A 21,512-nucleotide genomic window follows, 5' to 3' on the forward strand; every position below is an offset into this window, starting at 1 on the left:
AGACGAGTCAAGTGTAAAGTGAGCTCATTCACTCCAAGGTTGGATTAGATCTCATATTTTAACAGGTAGGCTTGTTGTTTCAATTTCGTAATAAGATAACTCACTACAGTTCACTACAGTGTTTGAACATTGATGCCGCAACTCATTGTTACTCTGTAACAAACCCATCTGCTATCCTTGAAATTATTTTCTATACGAAAGAGGGAATCGTGCGATTTTCCCAACCCTATTTTTTGGTGTCTCTATTCCTTATTAGCATATCAACACCATGCGTAATAGTTGATTGTTATCATCCTTGTGCCGGTTAGAATCAAATTAGAGGATCGGTTTACCTTGACTGAAACCAATTTAATCAGTTTACTTCCAATGTTTGTTAAGGTGTTCAATTTCATTACTTTCTGTCCTCAATCATGATTTTTAACAAGATAGTGCGTATTGTGTTCACAATGTTCAATTTACAATTATGAGAGTGTCACTCCCTTTGATTGTGGAGCTGTGTTAAAAAAAAAAGCACTTTTCCATAACAGTGATATACTTACTATTTTAAATTAACTAGAACGTACGTTTAAATATTAAACATGCGCGATTGAATATTTAATTCTCATACATAAAAAAATACTAATATTCACAATGGTCAAGCTTCAACTTGTTGCTGTCTTTGCCATTCTTTTGGTATGCATGAGTGCATTGGCTAGTTGTACCTCCTTCAAACAAGCTTTGGGAGATTACGTCAGTCAACCAGAAAGTGCCTACTCTTACAAGTTAATTGGTTCTAGAACCATTACTGGAGCAACAATTTACACCTTGAATGTTACTTCATTAACTTGGTTGCCAACCTCAGAAGTTGGTGCTGCCAACACTTGGTTCCACTATGTTGAAATTACCATTCCAAACAATTTGAATAAGAATAATCATGAAAGTTTATTCTTCATTACTAATGGTGATAACAATGTTGCTGTTCCTGGTGCCACTGATGCCTCTGCCTCTCCAATTTATGTTCCTTCCTTCATGTATAGTACTGCTGTAGCTACAAAGAGTGTTACTGCTATTGTTTATATGATTCCAAATCAACCAATTACTTATAATTCTGATCCAACTTTGGCTAGTCGTGTTGAAGATGCTATTATTGGTTATGGATGGAATCGTTTCATGAGCAATACTACAAATAGTAATCTTTTATATGTTACTCAATTGCCTCAAGTTAAGGGAAGTAAGATGGCCATGGATGCTGTTGTTTCATTTGTTAAGAAACAAGCTAATCATGTCATTGACCAATTCACTGTCAGTGGTGCTTCAAAGAGAGGGTAAGTATATTTTAGTCAATTGAGTCATTTAACATTTTATTAGTTGGACAACCATTCTTTTGGCTGCTGTTGATAGCCGTGTTGCTGCCATTGCTCCAATGGTCATTCCAGTATTCGGAACTAAGGATTTCATTGTCAGAACATACAATAACTTGTGTGCTTGGCCTTGGGCTTTCTATGATTATGTCAGTAATGGAGTTACTGATAAGCTTTTCAATAATGTTTTTGAAAGTTTGACCGACATTGTTGATCCATTGAATTACAATAGATTGAAGAATATTCCAAAGTATCAAATTCTCTCATTGGGTGATGAATTCTTTGCTCCGTAAGTTTCTACATACTTTCCATTAGTTTCTAATATTATATATATATATTCAGTGATCTCAATAACCTTGCCTACTCAAAGATTAAGGGTGAAAAGTATGTCCGTTTCATTCCAAACACTGGTCACTTGATGTTGAACTCTGACGTCTTACCAGTTCTCGGTTCCTTCTACGCCTCCAGATTGGCCAACACTGTCCTTCCAAAGTATACCTTCTCTCACGAATTTGTCGATAACGGTGTTATTATCTATGTTTCAGTTACTAATGGTGCCAAGCCAACCTCTGTCAAATTGTGGAGTGCCACCAATCCAAGCACTCGTGATTTCAGAACCTCAACTATTGGTGCTGATGTCTGGAAGAACTCAACCTTGGTTGAAGTTAGAGAATCTGAATGGCAAGCTTTTGTTAGAAATCCAACAACTGGTTGGACTACTGCTATGATTGAATTGACTTTTGCTAATTCTGTCAGCACTGAACCATTGGTTTTCACATCAAATGCTTTCATTACTCCTGATACTTTGCCATGTAATATTAGTAAGAAGAATTTGCCAACTCACAACATGATTTAAATAAATTGTAATCTTTGAGAGTGACCATGAACTTTTTCATTATGATTGATAGTTAAGTGGTACATTCCAGTATTGACCTTAGTGTCTCGGTCCACTCTCTTCATTTCAACAGAATTTAAATAGATTCTAGCTCTCATCAATTTTGAACTAAACAAATTTTCGTTTAAATTTTTTCAAAAAAACTTGATAAAAAAAAATGGAAGTTTTGGATGATCAATTATCTTCCTCATTGTTATTATCATCGGAGGAAGACAATTCTTCAAGCTTGAATAATAATGGCACAATAAATAATCAGCAACAACAGGAAGTAGCCACTAGTGTAATAAATAGTGAACAATCATTTCATATTCTAGAGTACAATAACAAGTTATTAAATCAATTGGAAGAACATCAAAAAAGTCCGAATGTTATTGTTAATAGTAATAATGTATTATATCATTCTATTCAATGTTTAATTTATTGGGATTACGAAAATATTTCGTTATCATCAAATATTAATCAATTTAAAAGTAATACTGTGACTACAAGTGTATTTTTATCAAGTTTAATTAATAGATTGGAGGCGGAGTTACAACAATACTATAATAATTATTTAAATATGAACAATAATAATGTTGTAAATAATGTTCAAATTAAAGTCAATACACCATTTATTAAAGTATATGGAGATATGTATCAAATACCCAAGTACAGAAGAACTGAATTTTATCAAAATGGATGTCATTTGATTGATGTTCCTCACTTGGGAACTACTAGGAAAGAAGTGGTTGATAAAATGATGTTAACAGATGTGTTAATGGATTTGAATATTTATAATAGACCTATTTTCAATCAATTTATGAACACTCAATCCAATGTCTTACCTAGTACAGCTATAATTTTGTTAACAGGAGATCAAGATTTTTGCCATTTACTATCAAGATTGAAATATCAATCAATTCCATCTGTTGTAATCATTAAAAAGGATCAAACTCAACACGGAGGTTCTATGTATGATTCTGATAGTGATCAATCTATTAACACTTTATTACAAGCTTCAACTTTTTGGATTCCTTTTGAAAATGTCTATAATGATTCATTGAATTTTATGAAATTTGAAAAGACTCGTTTATTGAATGGTGGAGGAGTTTTAGCATCGAACACCATTCCAACAAACAATAGTGTTTCATTACCAAATAATAACATTTTGACGACACAACCTGTCACCACTAGTAATTACATTACCAATGGTAATACCAACAACAATACTGTTAATAATGTGTTATAATAATAACATTTCTGATGAAGATAAAAGTGGGGATGAAAAGAAGGAAGTTTCCCTTGATGAATATATTGAAAGTATTTCTCCACAAACTCCTAGAGAACTACTTCCAAAAGATATCAAACTTATTAGTTTTATTTTATTGAAATATGTGGAGCCATTAGAATTGGGAAATTTGAGTTCACAACTTGTCAACTTGAATATTACTCCTAAAAAATTGAAAAAATTCATTGAAGGTTATGATAATAGCCAATTTATTGAGTTAATCAAGAGTAAAAACTCAACCAATATTTTACTTACAGATAGGAAGAAAATCTTAAAGTTATTGCCAAATTATGTTAAAGTTACAATTACCAAAAAGAAGAGCCTGTTAAATATCCAATCAGCTATAACTGTTGATCATACTGTAATTGATGAAGTTGGAGAATCAAAAGAATATCCAAAATTCCAAAAGTTTGATGATGAAAATAATCATGAAGAGAATAGTAATGGAAAATTAGTAGAGCCTGCATTCAAAATGTCTTTGGAAGAATACATTATGAAATATCTTTCAGCACCAAACAAACGAGATTTAAATAGTACGGATATGTACTTGATTTGTTTCATTCTATTGTTGGAAGATAATATGGAGTTGGGAGCTTTGAGCAGCAGATTATATCAATACAGAGTGAAACCAAGATCATTGAAAAAGAATCTGATTGAATTTAACACTTTGGGAGATAAGAACGGTCAATTGGTTGGCATTTTCAAATTAGAACAGAGAGGAAACATGTTGTTTATTGCATTGACAGACAGAAATGTTGTCATGAATTTATTACCAAAGAATGTAGAGTTTACTCCACCTCCTAAAACTCCACTATCCTTAATACTGAATAATAGTATTTTTGGTGATAACAACCAATTAATATCTCCAAATGTAAGCCAGTTAATACCAAAACAAACTCAATTAGCCAAATTACCGAAAAAGGTACTATCTGAGAATAATATTGTAGATGCTAGCCCTACTGCCGTGCCATCGTCACCAAGCAAATTAGCAAGTAGTTCAGATAATGATGATAATTTATCTGTGGGAAGAGCAAGTGTTTCATCCAGTGGTGCATCCTCTTCTCAAAGTGTTGGAAATGAAAGCAATGATAGTCCTGCAAACAAGGATGGAGAGGAGGAGGAATCGTCTGTTTCTTCTGGCAATGAAAACATTGAAGGAAAGAAGAGTATCACCAATGATATCCTGATGGAATTGGAGGATACAGTCAAGGATTTCAAGGATCAAAAGATGAGCTACTTGACAGTGAAAAATCATTACACCAAGTTGGGATTCAACACTAAACACTTGCAAAGAAAAATTGTACAATTATCTCCTCACTTGAATGTTGTTCAAAGAGGAAATGAAATGGTAATTGAATACGACAGTCAAAAAACAACCACTGTACCTTCCAATCTATCGAATAATTTACAAGTTTATTCAAAGAAGGAACATAAGGTTGCAACATTCCATGATATTTTGAAAATTATTGAAGATTTATCTTCCAGCTATCCATATGAGGCAGATCTTTCTCTTGTTGGTACAATTGTAAAACAATTAGGATGGCGTGTTGAAGGTAATATGAAATTGAAAGATTTTCTCCAAATGAATGATACTTCACAAATATTACAATTTGACAAGACCAAGAATAATTGGATGATTAAAATCAAAAAGAAAACAAAGAAACAAACTCTCAATTAAAAATTGATACAACAAGCTTAATTATAATAATTGAAAAAATCTTTAATCCAATAATAGTCAATTTACATTTAAAATATCAATCAAAAAAAAATGTCAAACGTGGACCTCCAACAAGTACAAACCACTACCACTAGTAATAAATTAAATTTAGTAAAATTAAAAGAATATGTTACTGAACAATTTAATCATAATTTATTACCAGTATTAGAAGATTTTATTCGTATTCCTAATTTATCACCTAATTTTGATAAAGAAGTATTAAGTAATGGACATATGGAACAAGCCTTGAGTTTAATTGTACATTGGATTAAAAATCAAAATATCAAAGGTTTAAATTTAAATGTTATGAGAATTGAGGGAAAAACTCCTTTAATTTTCATTGATATTGATTCTACTATTATTGGTTAGTATATAGTTATCATAATATTTAAATTTTAATATTTAATATTTATATGATGATGATGATAATTAATAGGAAAGGAAGGATGGAAAGAAAATGTACCAACAGTATTCATGTATGGTCATGCCGATAAACAACCACCAAATACTGGATGGGCTGAAGGATTAGGACCATACGATCCTGTCATTAGAACACGTTTACCTTCTACTTTTAATACTTCTACAACTGATGATAGTAATAATAATACTGTTAGTAATAATACTGACAGTAATACTGATAGTAATACCGAAGATAAAAAAGATGAAGATTTATATTTATATGGACGTGGTAGTAATGATGATGGATATGCAGTATTTTCATCAATATTATCAATTAAATCACTTCAAGAACAATCTATTGAACATGGACGTATTATTATAGTATGTGAATTTAGTGAAGAGAGTGGATCATGTGATTTACCATATTACCTCTGTCAAATATTACCATATAATAGAACTGAACATATTAGAAGTAAAATGACAGCAGAGGATTTATCACTCATTCCATCACATTGTTTATCTGATGATTATAAAGGAATGATTCAAAGTTGTGTTGATTTGGTTATTTGTTTAGATTCTGGTGTTGGTAATTATGAACGTATTTGGACTACTATTAGTTTGAGAGGAATATTTGTTTTTGAATTGCACGTTTCTTTAATTAGAGAAGGTTTGTTTTTTTAACTATTTATTTAATATTAATTTAATATTAATTTTGTTTTATTAAATATATTAAATATTTAAATAGGAGTACATTCAGGTGGATATAGTGGATTAGTATCTGATTCATTTAGAGTAATTAGAATGTTATTATCTAGAATTGAAAATGAACAAGATGGATCAATTAAAATTCCAGAATTATATGGAACACCAAAAGAAGAAAAAGATCCAATTCATTCTAATTTACCTAAATGGGTAGTTGAAAAATTTAAAAAAACAGTAGAATTATTAGGATATAGTGGAGTATGTGAATCAGTTCCATTATTAAATTCTTCAGTTGAATTAATGAATCAAGATTTATTAGAATTATTATTAAACAAAACATGGAGACCAACTTTAACAATAACAGGTGCAAATGGTTTACCACCAATTGAAACAGCTGGTAATGTATTAAGACCATTAACAGCATTAAAATGTTCAATTAGATTACCACCACATGTTACACCAAATGAACAACTTGAACAATTAGTTTTAAATGAGCTCATTAGAAATCCACCCTATAATGCACAAGTACAAATTAAGAATATTCATACTGGAAGTGGATGGTGTTGTAGTGAATTTGATGAATGGTTAACAAATTCACTAAATGAATCATCTAGAGAATTCTTTAATGTTGATGAAATTGGATGTTTAGGTGAAGGTGGCACAATTCCATTTATGAAAGTTTTAAATGATTGTTATCCACAAGCTCAAATGTTAATTACTGGTGTTGCAGGTCCTGGTTCAAATGCACACGGTCCAAATGAACATTTGAATTTAAATTATACAAAGAAAATTATCTGTTCAGTTGCTAAACTTTTAAATGATCATAGTATTGTTAATAAAAAGAAATAATTATTTTTTTAAACTAAATTCAAATGATAGTCCATTTCTTTCTCATGGAATTACTTGTGTAAAGTTCTTTTTTCCAATAAAGTCATTATCTTGTTAGCTTAATATTATAAAGTTGAAGTTTTTAATAATTTATTACAAAACCAACAAAAACAACCATGAAAAGCTTGGTATTATTGATGATCTTTTTGCCTTTGGCATCAAGAATACTGTTTTGAAAAATAAATGGAGTTTAAAGGGTTTTGATTGTAAAAGTGAGATTTTAAGTGTATCAGAATAGTATGTGGATATTAATATACTCTCATATAAAGGAAAAAAGAGGATTTCATAAATCAAATTCCATTTAACAAAAGAAACCAAAAAAGTCATAAATGGGTTTAGCTTAAAATTACTTCCTTTATTGTTATCTAGATTAACATTAAGAGGAAACTTTTAGGAAAAATATGACACAATAAATATACTTAATTCTCTCTTGGTTCAAGTTACATCATACAGTAAAAGGCCACTTAAATGAGGCGACGGGTGCCTTTGAACTTCCCACCAAATCAAAAGCAACATCCAAAATCAAGAAATAAAACAAGTAGCTAATATATTCTGGCTTCATTCAATCTACAATCAGAATTCGTAGGATTAAGACATTTTCAGCCAAATCCCATAGGTGTAAGAAAGAGAGTTCGTAATATTTTGTTAAATCTAAAACTAAAAAAATGGCCGTATTTGAAAATATTAGACCATTACTTGATTTAAGAAATAAAGAATGTTGAATTTATGTAACAGAATGCCAAAACCAGATTCAATATTTCTGGTTGCTATTAATCAAAAGGATGATAAAGGAAAACTAAGTATAATTACTGACCTTACCTTTAACACACATAGACGAAAAACAATAATTGAGGCTCCCTCAAAAATGAACCTTTCCTTTCTTCTTTTTAATTGGAGAAGACTTCTTCTTAGAACCAACCTTCAACATATTAATACTTTCACACTCTTTAAACTTACTTTTGTAACCTGTATCGGAACTGACACAAATGTTTTTCAAGAGGTTGTATTTCAATTAATTAATTAACTTTTCAAAAGGATGTTCGACATCTAAATAATTCGATTGTGGAAGTATACAAACATGATGATCCTAATGTTTTCAAATTATTGGAAGAAAATACGAAAAGAGAGAACAAGTTTTTCTCTATAATTAAAATTGACTAAGATAAATTCAAGTTTGTTCCAAATAATAAATATTCAATTCCCAAAAATCAAAACAAGATGAAAAGAAATATTAAATAAATCAAATAATATTAATTTCACTACACTATTGATTTGCTTAACCCAACTAAAAAATGACCAGTAAGCAATCCTCTAATCCGTTGATGAAAGAATACAAGCTCTTTGTAAATGCCAAGGCTAAGAATTTGCTTATAGAAGGTATCTTGTATTCACTGGATCCATCAAGAGTTGTCAAAGGTTACTCCTTTATTGTACAACATGTAACAAAAGTGCTGAAGATGATAAAGTTTATACCAAAAACTCCTTTTGCAGAAAGATGGATCCCATTACAGGCAAAGTGTATCTAAAAGAACACCATTTATAGAAAAGCAATTGAAAACAAAGGACGAATTGGGGTTATCTGATACTCTTTTAGGTAAACTAAGGGTTGTTATGTTTATATTTTAAATTTACTTACGTTTTGAACACAATATCAATCCGTATTCCCAAGTATGTAAAAACAAAAAAGAAAACGGATTCCAATAGAAATTAAAATACAATCTTTTTCTTTTTGTTATTGTTAAAGGTTCAGGCAAAATATTTGTACTGGTTTTACAAATTAACAACAAATCACATTTAAAAGAATTAATTTGATTTTCTTGATGAGATAAAATGTGATAGGTTTGATGTGTCATTTTTTAAATCAAATATGAGAATGGATGGAAAATGTTTTTATTTACAAGAGGGGATGAAAAATCAGATGGGTAGTTGGATCCATCCACAAAATCAAAATCCTGTGTGATGTTGTAAATTCTGTTCGGCGGAGGGGTTATGTGGGATTCTTGTAATTCTAAAAGGTCAACAAATTGTTGGTTAATAACATAATAAATGATAAACAAAAGAATTCCTTGTTTAAGTTTACTCCTTCGCCACCTTAATAAATTGTTGTAAGCTTTTACAATAAAATTTATGTTAACAACAAACTTTTAAAAGAAAAAGATGAAAGAATTTATTTAAATCAAAAAAATGACACGTCAAATCTATCACATTTTATTTCATCAAGAAAATCAAATTAATTCTTTTAAATGTGATTTGTTAATAATTATTAAAACCACTACAAATATTTTAATAGCAAAAAGAATACATTGTATCATACATAGGATGTTTATTAAGACTTGTCAGACAATATTGTCTTCATCATTTTCTATTAATTCTTATAATTCTTCCATAATTAAATCTTCATCTCTATTCTCTTTTCAGCTTTAATTAAAGGTTTCGTTGGTAGTAGGTTTGTTATTAAAATACTGTGTGGTGTTGTGGATTTTGTGTGGCAGAGGGGGATTTGGATGACAGATTTTCCATCCCCTCAATCTGAATCTATTGGAATTCCGTTTTGAATTTAATGTGGTGAATCATGTTGGAAACATCGAATTCTTGTTATCAAGTTGTGAAAACGAGAGAGGTGATTATCAAGAGAAATGTTGGTATTACCTTGTCAATCAACATCGCGTCCACATGAAAGACGCAACCACTATCAAGAGCAAGTAAGGATTGTAGTGGTGATTGCATCGATAAATCTTTAATAATACTTGGCTTTCCTTTGTTATCAGCTTTCTTTGTTTTTATCAAATAATAGCTGTTGGGGTCTGGTTTTCTATTAACAAAATTAACATTTTCAATTTCTTGAATAGAATTAACTTTGTTGATATCTTTGGCAAAATCATTCAAATATCGTGCCATATTTTTTAATTTCGAAACTTGTTTAATGTTTGATCTTTAAAAAAAATGGCGGTAAAAAAATGGGCGGGAAAATAATCGTGAAATAAAAAATTGTGCGTTTAGCAGGTTTGGTACCCCTTCCTACGTTAAGTCTACTCATTATTCTACAACTAAGCCACGAAACATATAATACACGATCTGTATCTATCTAGTGTAAAGTGTTAATAATAAGTTTCAGTTTTTCCACAAATTTATCGCCACAGCCTGCAACAACCTTTACAATGTTAATCATGTATCATTTATGAGGATAATGGTTCAGTTATATCAATCTCTATTTTGGTGTGAAAGAGTTTGGCCGGATTTGATAATATGAACATGATAAGACCCGTCCGACGACGGGTTTGAGTAAAGGAAGGGAAATAATAATTAAACGAACTTATATTTTATTAAGTTTACAATAAAATAAAAGGTGTAGGTTTATTAATGTCTCTTGTATCAATAACGACCTGAGAGACCATAAGTTTACAATAAAAACAAATCCATTCTTCACTTCGCTCAGAATTAGACAGAATAAAAGAATGCATTTTCGGACCAAACTTATTGACTTTCTCAACTTCCTTTGTTAAAGTTTAGTTTTGTTCAATTTCGAAACTTTCACTTCCAATTTTCCAACTTTATCTTCATCTGGATTTTCTTTCTTTTTATTCTTAGGAATTATTTTTTTTGGATAAATAAGAATAGGTAAAAATATTAAAAAAATCCAAAAAAATGTCATGTCAAATCTATCACATTTTGTCTCATCAAGAAAATCAAATTAATTCTTTTAAATGTGATTTGTTGTTAATTTTTAAAATCACTACAAATATTTTGCCCAAAACGTCAACAATAACAAAAAGAAAGTATTTTAATTTTCTCAAAAGAAAAAATATAAGTTTAGGTTTTTTTATAAGAATTGCTATTATGAGAGTACTAAATAAGTATTATATTACTTCTTCGAATTTGGAGAAGAATTGGTATTGTAGTTGAAAGAAAGATCTATTATATCATACACATGCATGAGATGTTTATTAAGACCAAAAGTAACAGATTTGGTAAATAGAAAAATCCAAGGCTACTTTCAAAATCTAAACAAATACACTAAAAAGATCAAATGGAGAATGGATATATAATATTTTGCATCCTCTGTGTCAGTTTGGGGAGAAATTATGAGCTGGTTGAAGATAATTTTCAAGGCAGGTACATACAATTCTTTAGCCACTTGATGAAAGGGACAAGCAAATCTTTTAATGATGATCCCATTTTTGCAAATTTTTAAAATTGTTTTTGAGAAATTTGTTAGTTGACACAAGATGTTCTTATCGAGGTTTGTGTAGTGGGTTCTAATATTATTAATACTAGTATTGAGTTAACAAGCTTAATCAAGTCATGGTCAATTTTTCAACATTACAACAACAACAAATGGTTGAAAAATTACTTATTAACCAAGAGGTTAATAAGTACATTGCTAAAAGATTCAATAATATCACTTCTACTAACCCAAAGATATTGTCAGAATATGAGAATATCAAGAGGGTGGTTAGATCAGCCCTTATTTTGGCTAGTAAGTTGCTAGAAGAAGGAACTTGTTGTTTATTGTGAGCGAAATATAATAGCTCTTCAACACGCTGATAATCCTGTAGTGACTGTCCAAATAGTAAGGCCCAAATCAATAAACAAGATGCATCTTTCTACTCAGACGAATCTTTTTTTCGTGAACATCTCTACATATCGTAGACATGTTAAGAGATGGAGTGAAGGTCCTTCCAATCCATCTCAAGATTTAATTCTATTCAAAGGCCAAGAACTTGGCTTGTGAAAGAACTCTTCAAAGAATTGGAGCAATCGAAGAATGTACAGATCTGGTGATTATTTCAAGATACAGATTGGTTCCAAAGAGGGATTCATATCGACTGATAATTAGAGATGGATTGCCGATCATTAGGTATAATGATAGAGAAGAAAAAGAGTTATCTAAAACCAATGAAAACGTTTCAATTATTAGGAATAATTGTAGATTTAGAAAAGAAGATATTGTCAATGAATTCGTCAACAATAATCAAGATAAAACAAAGAATTGGAATGGTTTTATCTCAATTTCATCAAGGAGAAAGAATTTTCTTTAGAGATTTATATCGTATCACTGGTATTGTTATTGCTTATCTAGATTGTTTTCAACCAGCAAGAGTAATGCTCAATCCAATTTATACATTTGCAGCAGAGAAAGTTTTCAAACACGGATGGGAAGGAAGTTGTTACCTCTCCGATCGAGTAGTTTACTGTCTCCAATGGATTTCAGCAAATCTGAATTTTTGGAATGGAAAGGTTTTTCAATTCCCAAGTCTGGTGAATTATTTCTGGACAGACGCTTCAAAGATTGGATGGGGAGCTCATTTCAAGGAGAAGAATTTAAAAATCAATGGTCATTGGTCGGAAGAAGAAGCAAAACAATCAATCAATGTTCTAGAGTTAAGAGCTGTTTGGAAAGCTCTTCAACAATGGAGAAAAATTCTGAATGGTCAAAATTTGATAATTTACTTGGATTCTATGGTAGCTCTACACACCATAAAAAAGGGTGGTTCAAAATCCAAGACAATCTCTCGAATAGTTCAATCGATATGGAGAAAAATTTTCGAGGAGAATATTCAACTCCTTTCATTGGAATGGTTGTCTTCTCAGGAGAATTCAATTGCAGACGCACTGAGCAGAACTCCAATAGAGACGGATCCAACAGATTGGGAAATCTTAACAAGTTCCTTCAACCGAGTACAGCAGCAATTGAATGTATCAATCGATTTGCCAGCCCGTACAATTTCAAGGTAAATCCCATTCTGTACAAGACACAGAACCAGCAGGGAAATTCCAGCAGATTCATTCTCCCGTCTTTGGATAGAACCAGTAATCAATTGGTGTTGCGTCCCATTCAATCTAATAGGGAGAGTAATCCAACATTGCATAGAATCCAAAGCTCAAATGGTTCTAGTTCATCCAGTGTGGAAATCCCAATATTGGTGGAAAACTATAGAAACTCTGAGAGTGAAATCTGTAGAAGTTTATGGACGAGATTTCAAGTCTACAAAAAGCGGGAAGGTGGAGCCTTCGAAAAAGTCTTGGAATTTAGAAGCCAGTCTTTTGGACGCTCGCTCCAAGACTTGACAGATATTGCTTTAATGTTAATGCCTCATCATATCAAAGATTCGACTGCGGCAACGTATGATTCATATTGGAGAAGGTTGATTGAATTTGCAATTCGTAACTTTTTCAATCCTCCACCTTCTGAAGATTTGGTTTTTTTATTTATTACTGATCTATTCATCACTTGGCCAGTGGTGGTAATTGTAAACAAGCAAAGTTTGCAATTAAGAATAGATGTAAATTATTTGGTGTAGATGATCCCACTACATCTCAACGTATTCAATTACTCATTTCAGGGATGTGCAATGTATCATACGTTTTCTCTCCACGAATTAGAAATCCATGGAGTATTGTTTATATTCGAAAGTGGATTCAGGTTGGAAGGAATTTTGTTCCTGAAAAATCATTTATTATGTACACAACTTTAATTAAGACAAGTTGCTATTTGGCTTAATATAGAGGGGAAGTTTTCTTCCCATTCATTAAGAATTGGTGGTGCGACCGATGCTGCTTATGCAAAGATTGGTAAAGAGGCAATCAAGGCGATTGGTGATTGGTCTTCTGATGCAATTGATATCTTCGATCTGAATTTTCTATTGACATAAACGTATCTAAAGATTTGGGTTTTTAGTTTTTTGCTGGTAGGACTCAGTATTTCAGAAACGACACCTTATTTTGTTGTTGATAAACCTATAAACAGGGTCAAAAGAAGCATTATTAAGACAACAAACACTTGTTTTTGAGCAATTAGAAGGAAACGAAGAAATCACAGTAGCAATGGATGGTTCATTTGAGAATAAGAGAGGTGGTATTGGAATTGTGACGAAAACTCAACAAATATCAATGAAGGCATTCGCTGCTGCATCGTCATTTGATTGTGAAATCCAAGCCATCTACATGGCCCTAAAAATGACAGCCAAGTTCCAAAGAATTAACATATTATCAGACTCACAAGCTAGTATCAAGATTATTCAAAGGAGATAAGAACTGTAAATATTCAAGCAAATCAAATCTCTATACAAGCAGGAGAAAAAATTAATCAAATGCCAAATCTTTGCAAAATTGCTCTTGATAAATATTCCTCTTCAATAGTGGAAAATAATCCATCAGTGAAGATTAACATATTCCCTTACTTTCCACATATTTATTAAACAAAGATTTGAATTAAAATGAAACATTCTTTAAAAATGTCCAAATATAAATCTTCTGCTATCAATGATCAGAACCTTGTGCTATTGTAAAATAAAATAATCCGGAAGTGGATCTAAATTTCTGTTTAAAAATCCAAAATCTATTAATTCTTTGTCAAGACTAAAAAATTGTGGTGCATGGGTGGAAATATTAATTTCAAACACATCTATTGTAAATTTAACGCGCTTAGAATCTAATTTCTCAAAATCACAGTTTGTAACATCTTGGAAGTCGATATTATTGCGGCGGCATATGTGTATTTCTTTTAAAGTTGGGCTATTAACTAAATATCGGGCTGCGTTTAATGATAAATTATTCTGCAAATATAAAATTTTCAAATTTGGCAATCGAGTCCTTCTAGAAAATATTTCCATACATTCTGAATCATGTGTTAGTATTCTTAATCTTTCTAAATTAATCAAATTTGAAAAAGCAATTATATGAATATTTGATGAATTAATGTTTAAAAAAAAGCCACATTCAAAGTAAATTAAATTTAGTAAATCACCATTACATAAGTAATATAATGCAGAATTGTTAATAGGAGAACAAATTGCTAAATGTGTTAATTGGCTCATTTGCGCAATAATTTTAATATTTTCTGTTGATAAACATGAATCAAAACCATTTCCTAAACATAATCCTCTTAATGAATTTAGCTCCAACATACTGCTCATGTCAATGTTTAATGTTGATGCAAATAAATGTAGATATTTAATATTTTTAAAATTGTTCACAAAATTATTAAAATTATAATTATTTCTAAAATATTTAGTGTTTGTATGCAAATATAAACATTCTAATGCTGGCATTGAAATATTTTCTAAATTGCACGTACCATGCCATTTTGCAGCACTAAAATAATTATTAATAACCAAATGTTTCAATAAAGGTAAGCATGTAATATTGTGTATGCTTGATTCATCAGGTATTTGTAGTGATGTTAAATTAGAAAAATTAATAGTAGGCGGTAATGGAAAGTAAAAAAAATTAGGTCCAATATTTAGTAATTCGAATTGATGAGAATACTTAATAATTTCATTGTAAATTTGGTTTAAATGTTTAAAAACAGTAGTACCAATATAGATTGAGAATTTTGTTAACAATGGAAATTTTGAAAAATCAAAAGTAGAATCAATAGTTTCCATACTGTTACCACATATCGATAATTCTTTTAAATTAGAATAAGGGATATCAATATTGAACAAGTAAGAAAATGCTTTTTTAAAATCCCAACTAACGTGAAACATAAATGTATCTAATTTAGTATGAACGTAATTACACAATAATTTGTATGATTTCTTTGAATTAATTCCACTAAAACGCATGCTTGAAAGTGCCAATTGTTTTAATTTTGGTAGTTTAAACATATTTTCTATGTCATTAGAGCTTAATGTGAAGTTTTTAATATGTAATTTTGTGATATTTGAATGTTGTAGTATATTATCAGAAATAGAACTAAATTTAATTCTATAAACACCACTATTTTCCACTCCACTTATTACTAATTGTACTAATTTTTTAGATGTTAACATTATTTCGAGAGTGTCTTTGAAATCAGTTATATTATGTAATGTTATTCTTGCAAATAATTGCAAAAAATTGTGTTTTTCCCCCAAGCCGCAACGAATTTGTTTTGTTTTCTTATCAAAATATCTATTCATAAAATCCCTTTTGTATGGTAATGAAAAAGCTGCTTGTCTCCATTCCGAACACACATGAGTGGCGCATATTAAACTGTTTGTGTTTAAATAGGAAAATATTTCTAATAATAAATCGTATGGAATGTTGCAAGGAACAGTATCGTTTCTTTCCTTTTTTTTTTTACGTAAAGGAAAGAGGAAAGCGTGTAGCATTTTTTTTGTTGTTATGTTTTATTGATACAGCTCATCAGATCCTCTCAAAAATAAACAATCACAATCTAGAATGTCAACAATTAAAGAGTGGAATGTGAAACGATTTCTAATAATTTAAAAATCCACTCCTTCTAAAAGCATCACAAAAAATCATGACAGTCTTTTTGTTTGGATCTAACACATTAAAAGATTTACTTGCCACTTTCACACCACAAGTGGCTAAAGAATTCCCACCACCCCACCCTAACACAGAATAATTTCAATAGAAATTTCAGATCTAGTAAGTCAATAATTTTTTAATAATTTATTATTTTATTGGATTTCATTTGATTATATCCAATTTGGTGACAGATAATTTGGTCAAATGACATTTTCATTTGGATAGCCAATTATCTAAAGCAATAGCTTTTGTAGTATTGCTTGGTGGTGGATATCAAGTGGGTATCACTATCAGGAACAAGACAGGATCATTTGTTGACCTGGTTCCTTAATCAAATATGTGAAAATTCTAACAATTTTTTATATGATTTGTGTGTTTATTTAATTTTTTAAATTTAAAGCACTGCTATGCAGAGAATTAGTTAGCAAGTTTTCAGATATTTCAATATTTCAGATTTGTTTTTATGGTTTTTTAAGGTTTTTTGAATTTATTAGATGGTTTAATGGGCGCATAGTTGCAACTATTAGAGGTATTAGAGTTTAAAAATTATACAAAAGTTGATTAATGATATCCTCAATCATTATTTATTATTATTATTCTTGCGAATTAATTTACACGCGTGTAATAGAATAAACTTAGTATTTCAAAAACGACACCTTTATGATAAACCTATAACAGTATGCTCTAAAAAAAACCACAATGAAAAAGAATAAACTGACTTTTAATTTCAGGAGATCAGAATGGCATTAAGGAGGGAATTGTATTTTACAATACTATTACAACAGAAACCAAAAGTTTTACAAATCAATCTGACATTACAATATTTGGAAAAAAGAGGATTTCATGAATCAATTTTCAAAATCATTACCATCAAAAGAACATAAGTTTCTGATTGTACAATTTTAAAATTAATCCCTTTAAAAAAAGTTTGAAATGGAGAATTAAAATAAACACAAAAGAAAGCAAATTCAAATAGAAATTAAAATACTTTCTCTTTCTTTTTGCAACCATTGAGGGCAAAATTTTTAGAGGTTTTAATAATTAATAACAAATCACATTTAAAAGAATTAATTTGATTTTCTTGATGAGATAAAATGTGATAGATTTGATGTTTCATTTTTTTTACAAACTCTATTACCAATAAAACCAAATATCTAAAAAAGATAATTTCTTAAAAGAGTTGTTGGTTTGATATTTTGTTTTTTGTAGAAAAACCAATCTCGTAAATATGAATGTTCATTAAGTCAAAATCAGAAACCTAAATCCTTTAAGACATGTCTATGAAGATATCTATTAATTGAATCAGAAGACCAATGGTTAAATTTACCTTTATCTTTGCATAAAATTACATCTTGAGTTAATAAATTATCATTGTAATATTATGGTCAATTTTCACCAATCCATAGCCTTGGTAGATTGGTTTGGCCATAACTATTATATTAATAACTTTCACTAAATACACTTTATTAAGGTGGAGAAAGAGTGACAAATTTTAAATATTTTGCTTTAAAAAAATGACACGTCAAATCCATCACATTTTATCTCATCAAGAAAATCAAATTAATTCTTTTAAATGTGATTTGTTATTAATTATTAAACCCACTATTTTAATAACAAAAAGAAAAAGAAAATATTTTAATTTCAAAATGAATCCGTTTTCTTTGCAATTTATTTTAGCATCCTCCATTGAGAGAATGGAAATATTACTTCTTCGAATTTGCAGAAGATATTGGTATAATATTAAAACCAGACTGGAAAGGGTTTTTAATGGCGGGTTTTAAACATCTGCAATAATATACAAATGTTTAACTATATTTTCATTGAGAACCTTTTCACCTTTACGGCAAACCAATACGACAGGTAAATCATATATTGTATCATACATGAGATGTTTATTAAGACCATGTAAAATTATTGCCTCTTATTGCCAAAATCGACAACAATAAACAAACGAAAAGAGATTTCATTTTTTAAGTTGTTCTCTTGATTTGGCTCTTAATTACACTTTCCACATAATTGGTAGTATTTATAAAAGACATACTACTTGTTCGGCCTGTATTTGTTAATAAATGTCAATGCTTATTCCATTGCTCATGGAAGTATTTGCAAAAAGCACCTTCTTTGTCTGTGTTTTCCAAAGCCTCTAAAGTAAATGGAAACTGAAAACCCTTTTTCTTGAAACTCGTTTAATAATGAGTCACAAATATCCACACCTATATTGTAAATAGCTTTCTTGAAGATTGATTCTGTGATATCAACGATATCTTTAACACCTTCCAGTTTACCTCTGTGGTGATGTGTTTCCAATAGCAACCACCTGACCTTTACATAAATAAAAATAAACATTTTAAACCAAGTCGAAGAATACCAAGTTATAAATTGTTGAAATGGAATAATCTATTACAGATTTTGTATTTTGTGTTTGGTTATTACTTTGTACCTCTTTTGTTATATATTTTCACCTTCTTCCTGCGTTGTATGTTTTTTTGTATTACCTGTTTAGGTTAGGTTAATTCTAAAGCTCTATTCATATTCAGATTTTTCTTTTGGTTTGACTTATCCTTCAAATTGTGTTAGAGTTGTTTTATTTTTGCTACAAATAGAGTTAGTTTTGTAGCAAAGGTTAGGCCAAAAAGAAAGCTCTTGATAAGGAAAGCTCTGTTGTTGAAGTTATACTGAATGTCCAAATGTGGAAAAATATGTGTTAAATTAGTGGGATGGATTTTGGATATTAATATACTCTGTAAATCTCACTCATTTTGAATCCGAGTTGAATTAAAGTTGATATATTCTAAATCAATAACACTTTCCCAAAGGAAAAAACATAGTAATAAAATATTGAATTTTATTTTATTTCATTATTTGCTCAATTTTATTCTATTTCAAAAAAAAGAATCCAAATACAGTGTTTTTCGTGTTTTGCATGTTTTTTCATGTTTTTTCAAAAACGACTCTCACTGTCCCAACTTTTTGGATATTGGTGAATAAATAATCGGCAAAAAGCCAAAAGAAGAAAAAAGTTTATTTTTTAATTTTCTTATAAATATTCGTAAAGTGATTTAAATGTATTCTTTGTTGATAATTACTCAAAACACAACACATTTCCAAATAATATTATCCAATCCAAGATTATGATTAACGAGGCATCATTAAAAATCATTAACAAGAAATTAATGGCTCTACGTTAAGACCTAAGTTAAGCTGACGTTAACAGAAACAATTTATGAAAAGAAAAAAAAATTCAACATAGTGAATGAACCGCCACCATTAATGGTGAATAGACTAATGTTACAGGAAATTAAGGAACCTCATCTTAATTCAATTTGATATTGTAACTTTCCTTTTCTTAGACAGCGTCTTCATCAGATCCTCTCAAAATTAAACTATCACTTTCTGGAATGTCAACAATTAAAGAGTGGAATGTGAAACGATTTCTAATAATTTAAAATTCCACTCTTTCTAACAGCATCACAAAAAATCATGGCAGTTTTTTTGTTTGAAGTTGGAAGCCAGGATATTGATGTATAAATATTCTTTTGTTAACAAAAGAACAGAAAATTAGAAAATTGGCCTTTAATATGAGTTCTTTCCCTCAATCAGACTTTACCTTTTTTTGTTCAGGTTGTGATTCTACCATCAATTCTGTTCTTTCTCTCTTTTTAGACATTAATAATTCTTCAAATTCTTGACGGGTAATATTTGGTATTTGTTTGTCAATGGTTGGAGCACCATAGGAATAGAATTCATCTTTTGAAATACCCAATACTTCCAAACATTGTTGGACAGAGGGTCTAAGCTTAATATCATGTAAGACCATTTTCCCAATTAGATTACAAATTGTATGATCATTTGTCTTTTTCAACAACTCAAAATCAATGTATTTCTTTGTTTGTAAGGCAACCCCCAACATTTTAGCAAATACAAGTCCCAGAGAATAAACATCTGATTTTGGTGTAATGTAATTTTTGTCCCTTTCTTTTTCTGGAGGATTGTAAGCGCTTGTTCCAGATGAGGACTGGATTATTCTCTTGTCTGAATCATAGCAAATTTCATCCACTTGGTCATACCTCGCATATCGTTTGCAAGCTTCGAAATCAATGAAATAAGGATAATCTTGATAAACAATTATATTTTCTGGTTTGATATCATTGTGAAGTACCTCATCTTCATGGAGAAAATAGAGTTGAGCTAATAGTTGGATCATCAGAGTGGTCTTATTAACCCCCTTATTCTTATCGATATATTCTTCAAGTGGTGTTCCTTTGTAGCTGACATCAGAATAATTTATATACATCTTTGTAACAAGATCACTATAACCAATCATTTCTGAATAATGTAATCTGAGCTGCCACAATTTGAATCCAGAATCTCTATCGTTGTTATATAATTTTACAATACACTTGTCTTCTGTGTTAACGATAGTTCCTTCATACAAAAGTTTGTCACCAGTATTAGCCATTTCTCTTTCAATTTGAATAGCAAACTTGATGGAAGCACTAACAATACATTGCACAACACTGCCAATTGGGAGGCTTCTATTAGGTTGCCCTTTTTGAGGACTTGTCAAATTTGATTTTTGAGATGTCTCCTCTTCAACTAAATGTTTACAAATAAGTTTTGTTATGGCAGATGCCATATAAGCAGAAGTAATCAAAAAATTACATAACGCAATTCTATCCTCTTTCTTCTGAGTGTTATACACGCCAGAAAGATACAATAAATAGTCAATACAAATAGTACGGTTGTCTGCCTTATATAAATAGGGCTTCAATGTCAATATTATAACTTGTGCTCCACTTGATAGAATTCCATGACAACAAATACAATTATGGAAATTGCACACGTTGTTAACAATACTGCCTCTAGTAGTTTGAGAAAGTATTAATCTCATTTGTGTGATAATTTTGAGAACGTCTGGATAATCTGATAGATTGTCCTCACTAGGTTTGTTTTCTTCAACAAAGGATAGCAAGAAATATTTGGAACCTGTCACAATTTGTATTTCTTCGGGATTAGTTTCGGTTTGAGAGGCAAAATGCCGAGAGGATT

The 21,512-nt window shown here is 30.2% G+C and overlaps 3 protein-coding genes across 3 annotated transcripts; 2 read left to right on the forward strand and 1 right to left on the reverse strand.

The window, feature by feature from the left end:
- Positions 1 to 678: 678 nt before the first annotated feature.
- NAEGRDRAFT_28985 (uncharacterized protein) lies at positions 679 to 2,196 on the forward strand (the record flags this gene model as incomplete). The annotated part of the gene is made up of 3 exons (XM_002683284.1): positions 679 to 1,304; positions 1,348 to 1,629; positions 1,683 to 2,196. The coding sequence occupies 3 exons, from the start codon at positions 679 to 681 to the stop codon at positions 2,194 to 2,196; spliced, it is 1,422 nt and encodes a 473-aa protein (XP_002683330.1).
- A 3,074-nt stretch (positions 2,197 to 5,270) lies between these two features.
- On the forward strand, positions 5,271 to 7,169 carry NAEGRDRAFT_61675 (uncharacterized protein; the record flags this gene model as incomplete). The annotated part of the gene is made up of 3 exons (XM_002683285.1): positions 5,271 to 5,583; positions 5,656 to 6,285; positions 6,364 to 7,169. 3 exons carry the CDS (start codon positions 5,271 to 5,273, stop codon positions 7,167 to 7,169), a joined length of 1,749 nt encoding a protein of 582 aa, XP_002683331.1.
- A 12,886-nt stretch (positions 7,170 to 20,055) lies between these two features.
- Positions 20,056 to 21,099, reverse strand: NAEGRDRAFT_61676 (uncharacterized protein; the record flags this gene model as incomplete). Its single annotated transcript, XM_002683582.1, has 1 exon — positions 20,056 to 21,099. The coding sequence occupies one exon, from the start codon at positions 21,097 to 21,099 to the stop codon at positions 20,056 to 20,058; it is 1,044 nt and encodes a 347-aa protein (XP_002683628.1).
- Positions 21,100 to 21,512: the final 413 nt, after the last annotated feature.

This window comes from Naegleria gruberi (genome assembly GCF_000004985.1).
Source record: "Naegleria gruberi genomic scaffold NAEGRscaffold_1, whole genome shotgun sequence".
In the NCBI taxonomy this organism is placed as follows: Eukaryota; Heterolobosea; class Eutetramitea; order Acrasida; family Naegleriidae; genus Naegleria; species Naegleria gruberi.